Source organism: Homarus americanus, unplaced genomic scaffold, assembly GCF_018991925.1.
Source record: "Homarus americanus isolate GMGI-L3 unplaced genomic scaffold, GMGI_Hamer_2.0 scaffold53233, whole genome shotgun sequence".
Lineage (NCBI taxonomy): Eukaryota > Metazoa > Arthropoda > Malacostraca > Decapoda > Nephropidae > Homarus > Homarus americanus.
The window spans coordinates 385121-395005 of record NW_024751660.1 but is presented as its reverse complement, the minus strand read 5'-3'; the positions used below and the strand labels follow the sequence as shown (position 1 = coordinate 395005).

General features: G+C 41.2%; 1 protein-coding gene across 1 annotated transcript; it reads right to left on the bottom strand.

Moving 5' to 3' along the window:
* Window positions 1-6177: 6177 nt before the first annotated feature.
* On the bottom strand, window positions 6178-9643 carry LOC121854712. The gene is made up of 3 exons (XM_042349449.1): window positions 9563-9643; window positions 9287-9383; window positions 6178-7761 (listed from the first exon to the last, which is right to left on the bottom strand). Exons 1-3 carry the CDS (start codon window positions 9641-9643, stop codon window positions 7472-7474), a joined length of 468 nt encoding a protein of 155 aa, XP_042205383.1. The 3' UTR covers window positions 6178-7471.
* Window positions 9644-9885: the final 242 nt, after the last annotated feature.

Sequence of the window (9885 nt, the reverse complement as noted above, 5' to 3'; positions counted from 1 at the left end):
TACCCATTGATGTTTAAAGTTGGGAGAAATAAGCATGGTGCATTATGGAGGTTGTGTGAAAGGTTTGTTGTTGTTTTTCAGGTTTGAGGATGGAATGGTGGTGGGTAGTGCCGTAACCAGGTTGCAGAAAGGGTGGACTACTACATGTATGGGGCTGTGCAACGGACTGTGTTGAGGAGGAGGAGGAGAAGCAGCAGCAGCAGCAGCGGCGGCGGCGGTTTAAGAAAAGTGGTGTGGTGTGTTGCATCGTGAATTGTTTGTGATAGTTTAGGGACATAGTGAATTTAGTTGTAAGAAATTGAGTATAATGTAATTGTTGGTTAGTTTTGGATTAGTATATGTGGAGAATGGATGTAGCAGGTAATAGAAATGTTGCGACTAGTGTAGAGGCATATATATATTTGGTGAGTGTGGCGTTGGAGCGGTTTAGGGCGTGAACTAATGTGTTGATCTGTTTGTTTTTTAGGTCGGATTGGAGTTTTTGGAATGGTAGGCGGCAGTGATGGTGGAAGAGGCAGTGGTTACACGGAGATGGGAGTGAAAGGGTAAGGAGCCGATTGTTTGTGTTAAAGAGGAAGCGTTTGTTTGAATTTGGGTAAGATGAAAGGTGAATTTGTTGTGGGTATGTATTGTAATTGTATAGAAGTTAGTTGGTAGCAGGCTAGTATTGTTGTTACACACTGGAGGCTGTGTAATGATTGGTACTAGCTTTGGTGAATGGTTTGTAGTAGAGTATGTGTATATTGTTAAGAAGTTGGCATTTGTAGTGTATGGTGTGGTTTAAAAGGAAGAAGTTTGGTTTTCGTAGACATGGGGTTTGCCGAGGTAATGCTTAAGAGTGAGTTTTTGTTGTAGGCAAGCCACTAAGAATAAGAGGGACGTGTTGATCCTGAAGGAGATTGGATGCATGAACCTTTTTGGAATGGTGTTTATTATGGTTTTGTTTTTTCAGTGGTGCATCGGTTGTAGATGTTGTCGTGAGAAAGCATCGGAAAGAGTGGTGGATGGAGGCTATGTAGGAAACGACCAAGTATTGGGCATTTACTGTGGAGGTGACGATGTGGTGGTTATGAAGAGGACCGCCTTGTACGTATAATGTATTTGATGGGAAAGGCCATTACGAGTTGACGTCCATTGTTAGTGGGAGACTGTGGCAGTTGTCGGGTAAGAAATTGGAATTTGCTAAATGTTTTCTCGGTTTCAGATTGTAGCGATGGGGTGAAGTTGCCGTCGAGGATTACGTGTGTCTGTGACTGGGGTGTATGGAGCCGAGATGTTGTCCTTTGAACGTATAGCCGTCGTCCGTGACTGGAGCCGAGAAGATGATGTTCTGTGAATGTATAGCTGTTGTCTTGGTGTATGGAGCCAAGATGATATCCTGTGAATGTATAGCCGTCGTACCTGTGACGGGTTGAGAAGATGATGTCCTTTGAACATGTAGATGTCGTCCCTGTGACTGGAGCCGAGATGTCCTTTGAATGTATAGCTGTCGTCTCAGTGACCGGGGTGTATGGAACTGAGAAGATGTCCTGTGAATGTATAGCAGTTGTCCCAGTGAGTGGGGTGTATGGAGCCGAGAAGATGTCATTTGAATGTATAGCTGTCGTCCCTGTGACAGGAGCTGAGAAGATGATGTCCTGTGAATGTATAGCCGTCGTCTTGGTGTATGGAGCCAAGAAGATGTCCTGTGAATGTATAGCCGTTGTAACTGCGACTGGGGTCGAGAAGAAGATGGTGTCCTTCGAACGTGTAGCTGTCGTCTCGGTGATCGGGGTGTATGCAGCCGAGAAGATGATGTCCTGTGAACGTATAGCAGTTGTCCCAGTGAGTCGGGTGTATCGAGCCGAGATGTCCTGTGAACTTCTAGCCGTCGTCCCTGTGACTGGAGCTGAGATGTCCTTTGAACGTATAGCCGTGGTCCCAGTGACGGGTGTATGGAGCCGAGAAGATGTCCCGTGAACGTATAGCTGTCGTACCAGTGACCGGGGTGTATGGAGCCGAGAAGATGATGTCCTGTGAAGGTATAGCTGTCGTGACTGGAGCTGAGAACATGTCCTGTGAACTTGTAGCCGTGTTCCAGTGACGGGTGTATGGAGCCGAGGAGATGATGTCCTATGAATGCATAGGAGTTGTCCCTATGAAGATGATGTTTGATGTATTGTACTGTATTATATTGCTAAGTGTATAGAATATATGTATTTGAGTTGAATTTTGTGTTTTCTTTATTGCCTGATGTGCATTTTGAGTGACACATAAGGTAGAAGACGACGACAAGTGATTTAGGCACCAGAAGAAGTGGAGCGATGCGACAAGATGAAGGTAATGTGTGAAGAATTGAGATTAGTTGATGTAATATGGTTATATGTAAAGTAAAGTAAAGATGTTGAAATGTATCATTGAGATTAGTTGATGTAATATGATTATATGTAAAGTAAAGATGTTGAAATGCATCATTGATATTGAGATAAGTTAATGTGTTGAATAATTTGACTTGTATTATTGTGTGAATTTTAATGCCGATTTTGTTTCTCCCTTTTCTTACAGGTACACGGGAACACATGTGGTGTTGTTTAGAGTGTTTATTGAGCAACAAGGGTGATTTTTCAACTGACGGAGAGTAGTTATTCCTCATTGGTTGTGAGTTGGTGTTTTGATGTTTGTTTGCAAACAAAAGCTTGGACATTGTCGATCTATCACACGACAATAGTCCATAGACACGATATCTGTGTCGAGAGAGCTTTACGACTAAACCTATTGTTGGTACTGACATTATTGTCCGTATCGACAATATGGTTAAAGTCTGTTTGCAAACAAAAACATTAAAATACTAACTTAAAAACTAATTTGGAATAACTACTTTCTTTCAGTTGAAAAATCACCTTTGTTGCTCAATAAACACTCTAAAATAACTTATATTATAATATAAGGGTGGCCAGGGCCTATCTTAATAAGATAGCAACTTTGAAAAAAATCCCGTTTTCTGTTCACTTGGAGAAAATGGGAAACCATCAAAGAAAATTGGAAATTTTCATCGGCTCCAGTTTCCCACGTGATCCTGTTTTCTATGACGCCACCTTCCTACGTGTTCGCGTTTTCTACAACTTCACCTATTCCAAATATGGCTGTACTTTAACTTGTGAAAAATAAAGACATTGATTATATGCTTTCTTTTATTATGCTCAAAATATTTCTATGTTCACATACATGAAAAATATAGTCCACAAAGGATGGAAAATATTCTAAGTCCACAAAACATGAAAAAAAAAACAAAGTCCACATGACATGAAAAATATACAGAGTCCACAACACATGAAAAATATTCTAAGTCCACAAAGGAAGCAAAATTTTCTAAGTCCAAAACACATGGAAAAAAACCAAGTCCGCAACACGTGAAATTTTTCTAAGTCCACAAAGGATGAAAAAATTTCTAACTCCACGTGACATGAAAAAAATACTAATTCCACACATGAAAAATTTCTAAGTCCATAAAGGATGAACAAATTTTAGAAGTCCACAAACAAAAATTAGTCCAATTCCACAAAAGAGGAAAACAAATCCACAAACAATGAAAATATTTCAAAGTCCACACAGGATATAATGATACTAAATCCACAACATAAGAAAAACTTTCAAAGTCCACAAACAATGACAATATTTACAAGTCCACAAGGGATGACACATTTTCCAAAGTCCAAAGGATAAAATAATAGAAAGACCACAAACATGAAAAATATACTAAGTCCACCTACATTCACAAAGTATTAGTCCACACACATTGAAAATTATTACAATTCCACAAAACAAAATATTTCTAAGTCCACAATGGATAAAAATTGTTCTAACCTCCACAAAGGATAAAATAATACAAAGTCCACAAACATGACAAATATAATAATTCCACATGCATTGAAAATTATTCTAATTCCACAACATAGGAAAATTTTTCTAAGTCCACAAACAATGACAATATTTCAAAGTCCACAAGAGATGACATTTACTAAGGTCCACAAAGGATAAAATAATAAAGTCCACAAACAATGAAAAATATACTAAGTACACATATATTGAAAAATATTCTAAGTCCACATACATCATAAATTATTCAAATTCCACATACATTGAAAACTAATCTAAGTCCACACACGATAAAATAATACCAAGTCCACACAGGATACAAAAATATTATAAGTCCACAAACATTATAAATTATTCCAAGTCCACAAACATAATAAAATAATAATAAGCCACAAACGATGAAAAAGTTTCTATGTCCACAAAGGACAACAAATATTCCAACTCCACAACGGATAAAATAATACGAAGTCCACAAACGTGAAAAACATACTAAGTCCACATACATTGAACATTATTCAAAATACACAAAGGGTAAAATAATACAAAGTCCACAAACATCATCAATTATTCAAAGTCCACATACATTGAACATTATTCTAGGTCCACACAGGATAAAAATTAGTCAAAGTCCACACAACATGAACAAAACACTGAGTCCACATTCAAAATTATTCTATGTCCACAAACAATAAAATAATACTAAGTCCACAGAGATTGCAAATTATTACAAGTCCACACAGGATAAAATAATACTAAGTCCACAAAGGATAACAAATATTCAAAGTCCACAAACATTATACATTATTCTAAGTCCACAAACATTATACATTATTCTAATTCCACAAACATTATACATTATTCTAAGTCCACATAAATTGAACATTAGTCTAAGTACACAAACAGTAAATTATTCAAAGTCCACAAACATCATTAATTATTCCAAGTCCACATAAATTGAACATTATTCTACATACACAAACAATGAGAAATTTTCAAAGGATGACAAATATTCAAAGTCCACACAGGATAAAAAACTATTCAAACTCCACAAACATTATACATTATTCAAAGTCCACAAAGGATCAAAACTATTCAAAATCCACAAACATCACAAATTATTCAAAGTCCACACACGATAAGAAATTAGTCAAATTCCACGAGCGTAATAAGTTATTCTCGGTCCGCGTACGTCGATAATTATTACCGGTCCTCGGACCCGACGAATAAACTTCCCGGTCCGCGTGCACGCCAAAAATATACCGAGTCCACAAAAGGCAAAACAAATTCAAAGTCGACACACATTATCAATTATTCAAAGTCCACAAAAGTTAACAATTTCAAGTCCACAAACATGAACATTATACAAAGTCCACAAAATATCTCAAATATTCAAAGTCCACATATATGCAACACATTTTCCAAGTCCACAAGACAAAATATATTCAAACTCCACAAATGATTAACTTTCATCGACAAGAAAACATTTTTTTACAACTCCACAAATAATTCTACGACCAAAAAAAATAACTCCGCGACTCCCGCGATTTATTGCGGCCGTTCCGATCGATTCGTACGACGCGCCAAATTCCGAGTCGACGCGCAACTCCCGACAAAATATTCCGAGTGCGCAAATGACTCCCTTCAAATTAAAATCCATAACTACTCCACAATACAAAATTTCATGCTCATCAATTTCACAAGTCCACGACATTAACTTACACTCTTCCGCTATTTCCCGATATGTAACTACCCAAACGCAACACGACGATTCGCCTGACGCATTTCTCCGGGCGTGCGCGTCGCGACTGCGTATTCGAACTAAAGACGGTACGTACATTCTCGACCTCGATGACAATTACTTTCCAAATCTAAATATAACTCCTCCTCTTCTTAACACCAAAATTTATTCAAATACCAACACAATATATCTACTTCACACTCACAACATATTTATAACAACACAAATAAATACAATCCAAAAGACACACACCAGCAGTAATCCAACCACAAATTCAATTGGTAACAACAAACGCATACAGGGACACAAACACGACCAACAGAGGGAAAGAAACAAACAAAAGAAACAAAAGGGGAGTAACAAGAGGAATGGGAGGGTGAGAAACACCAAGGTAATCACAATGAAACAGAGGGACAAGGAACAAACGAATAAACAAGGAAAGGAGCAAGAGATAAAGCAAACACAACAAGTAAAAGAAGGAAACGGGGACAAGAGGAGGAGGGACACCAGCAGGTGGGGGAAAAAACGGAGGTCACAATGAAACGGAGGGACAACAAACCGCAGGATCAACAATGAAAGGCAGAAGAGATACAAAAAGGAGAACAGGAAGGCAGACGGAAAACACAAAAAAAAGGGAGGGCTTACAAATTAAACATTGTGCTCGTATTCCTTCCCCTTCGACTTATCCTACTCGTCCACCAAATTTTATTATTATACAAACACCTTCACAATAAACACCTTAACACGAGTGCAGCAACACAGAGTGCAGGTGAACGAGTATAAATTCATACCGAATACGTCAAACTGCTATTAACCAAAAATATATTGCTGCTGCATCGCGTATTTCCTTACCGGTAGATACCCGCTCTCCGACGAACTGCCGCAATTACGTAAAACCCCTACACCTATCAAACCTTCCCACCATTTCAAACGCATGACTCTCGACTAACTCTACTTCCAAACCATTCTTTACACATCTCGCGGGTATACTTCCCTGCGGTACCTCGGACGCTTTCATTTCTGCGCCGCCTCGTCTCCATGCAAATTCCCGTCCGTTCTCCGTCGCCCTCTCCGTACTTCCCGCGTCGATCCTCTTTCCCGTCCCGTAAACGGACCCCGATCGACCGTCGTCCGTATCCGCAGATGCCCGCACCGCCCGCTTTACGTGCGACCCTTTCCTAAACCGGCATTTACTAAATTCGTCGTCTCTTCCGCCGATTTCCCCGCATATCCTCTACCGCGCGACTTTTTCTTCTCTTCAAAATCCCTGTCGCATCTATTTTTCACAATTATGCCACTACGCCGACTCGGTACTAGCACGTCCATACCCTACAAAATATATCATTCGTTGTCCCCCCACCACCGTCCTCATCACCTTTTACTTTATATATTCACTAATATATAACTACACTCTCTGTCCAAAACAAACCCACCAACTATCTTCCCCTTCTCATAACTCAACCAAATAGTCATCAATTCTCCATTCTTATCGGTTACCTCGATGACGCCATCCGTGTCGGTCCGATCTCCGCCGTTCTTTTACTTTCGAGAGGCGCGCGTCCCCGCAGCCGCCGCGTCGTCTCGTATTTACGCTGCCGTTATTTACGGACGTGTCCCGCCATAATGACGTGCGTGCCGCATTCGATGACGTTCCGCAATCTATTTGCAACGTGTCTACGACGATAATCTTCTCGCCAAATTAGTGCAAACCCCTAGTGATCACAGGCAACATCTTCAATAAATTCATTCTCGACATGTATCGACTTCCTCCGTCTTCACGGAGTCGGTGTCTAAAACCGTACTACAAACATTATAACAATCGTTACAAACGACACGTACATTCATTTTACACATTAAATCGCCTTTAAAACAATAACACTAGCCCGGCACTTCGCGATACAATATTGATGGGCATCTTCTTCTGCGTCGACGAGTATCTTCCCGCATTCGCCGGTGTGGTATTCTTCCCGTGTTCCCGAGCGTCTTCCTCGCGCGTCGACCGGTATCTTCGTCCACAATTGACGAGCGTCTTCGTGGCGTGGCGTCTTCGTGGCGCGGCGTCTTCGTCCTCGGTTCCCGAATGTCTTCGTCCGAACCGCTCTTACGCGCCGACCGTGCGATCCGTCTCCGTTCGTGTCTCCGACTCGTATCGCCGCTCTCGTCCGCAACTGAAACGGACAAATTACTGTGAAAATATATAAACAATTATCTACCATTACAAATTAGACTAATTCCCAAACAAACTTCATCTAAGTTCAGTCTTTCTACAGTATACCTATACACACTCACCCCACACAAACATATCTATACACCATTGCCAACTAAAACACAAGAGCATACCCACTGCAATACTCCACTACCCCGCAATTACGTCCCGCGCAAATTACTTCTCCCGCTCGTGCCGACGTCGTGCTCTGCCGTATCTCCGTAAATACCCGCGACCCTGTCGCCTAATACAAAATCAAACCGAATGCTCCTCCGCCCGTCGGTACGGTGCGCTCGTCGTCTCGTGCCGTCGCTTTGCCGCCGATCGCGAACGTCGTCGCCGCCTCGAATACTTAACAATTATCAAAAAACATACAATAAACCTATACGTAACAAAATATTAATTGTACGTATTCGTACCGTTAACGACGACTCGAGGAATCTACGAGACGATTGGGAAAGTCCACTCGATCCGGACTGGTGTACTTTACGGCCGAATGTATGTCGTGCTCTCGACGTCGTACTATTTACGTCTCGTGTACGTAACTTCCGCAGATGTCGCGTGAAAATACGCAACGACGGAGATCCGGTACGAGGATAAATGTATCAAAACTATAATAGGTGTTGGCAGTGAACCAAAAACTATACTCCAAAGGAAATATCTCGTATGCATCCGCGTGAAAATAGTGCAATGTGTCGGAGGAGGATCCCTAATTACACTTTTAAAGGAAGTGGATGTACCCACGCCATCGACGTTCGGCTTCTGTTCTGAGGGAGCGTCCCGTGTACCCGCCTCCGGCGTGCCGCGTTCCCGTTATGACCCGCAATGTGCTACTACATTCTTAACCCTTACACCCGAGGTGAAAGTTCCACAACGTCCATCTAGTCTCCCCTTCTTTGTGGGGGGAGAATTCGTCCTGTTTCTCGATTTATCCCAATACAAAGGGAGGGGGAAGTGCCAGCAGCACCCTAACCCATGGCTTATGGGTTAAACTCCCATTTTTTAATAATACTTTTCATATTGTATCCAACACTTTTACATCAGATATGAGACCTTCAATTCTATATCTCTAACCTAAGTTAAGTACTCTCATTATAACAATTGTAATGTCGATCCCTCTTCCGTCTACGCATTTTCAATAGCACCCGAGTCTTATCGTCGGTGACATTTTCATTTCTCCCTCGTTATCTTTACGTTCTACTCTTTTACTCGTAAATTCCTGTCTTATTTCCTCTCGGTAACCGGTCAAAACTTCCTCCGGTAATTCGTCGACGACTACAACGCGACCCCCGCCGTTAATGATTCGCGGTCGGGTCGACGACGCGCCGCTTAATAAATTCTCGTCTCCCTTTAAAACCTTCCACTTACTCTACGCAATTCCTACAGACACACGCCACGTACACAATCCTATTCTTCAAAGAACCATTAAGTAAATACCGTACACTGCGATATAAACATTACAATGCAGCGTCATCCGAGATTCTTACCCGCGGTTCGAGCGGCGTCCTCGGCCGGGGTCCGTCGAGTCGCCGGTCCGCACAAAAATGACGTTTCTGACTCCTGTCGGGTGACTCCGACCCGTGACTGCAAATGAAAAATTAAAGTTAAAAAATATACAGTCAATTAGACATGTAAATTATACATGAACCCTTGACAACTAACCCAAATATCTGAGTACATTCTCTAAAGACCTGGATACATTTGCCAAACATACACTTTCCATTGGAAAATCTTACATACTTAGGCAGGTATTAGGCAGCTACCAAACCGGGAGATACCGCCTCCGCGGAAAATATTGGAAGCGTAATGTGTCGTCTGCGGTACATCTCGCTGCTACGTGGCATCCCGAAATTGTGACCGAGTCCCGGGTCGCTCGTCTGACTTTCTGCCTCCTTAACACGCGATTGCGGGGTCTCAATTTTTTCTCTTACTATTGACAACACAACATAAATATATTGTTCCTCACTTTTGATTTTCTATTTCTTTAAGGTTCTTTAGTATTGTTGTTACATATAAACTAGGTTACCCCATATTTATGTGAATATGTTTTATTTCACTTGTGGAATAAAGCGCCACTTTCAGTGCG

Coding starts and splice junctions, on each gene's coding strand:
- LOC121854712 (XM_042349449.1), bottom strand. CDS start 9,643: ATGCCACGTAGCAGCGAGATGTACCGCAGACGACACATTACGCTTCCA. Junction 9,384..9,562: donor AGGCGGTATCTCCCGGTTTG/GTAGCTGCCTAA, acceptor TTTCATTTGCAG/TCACGGGTCGGAGTCACCCG. Junction 7,762..9,286: donor GGACGCCGCTCGAACCGCGG/GTAAGAATCTCG, acceptor TGTCCGTTTCAG/TTGCGGACGAGAGCGGCGAT.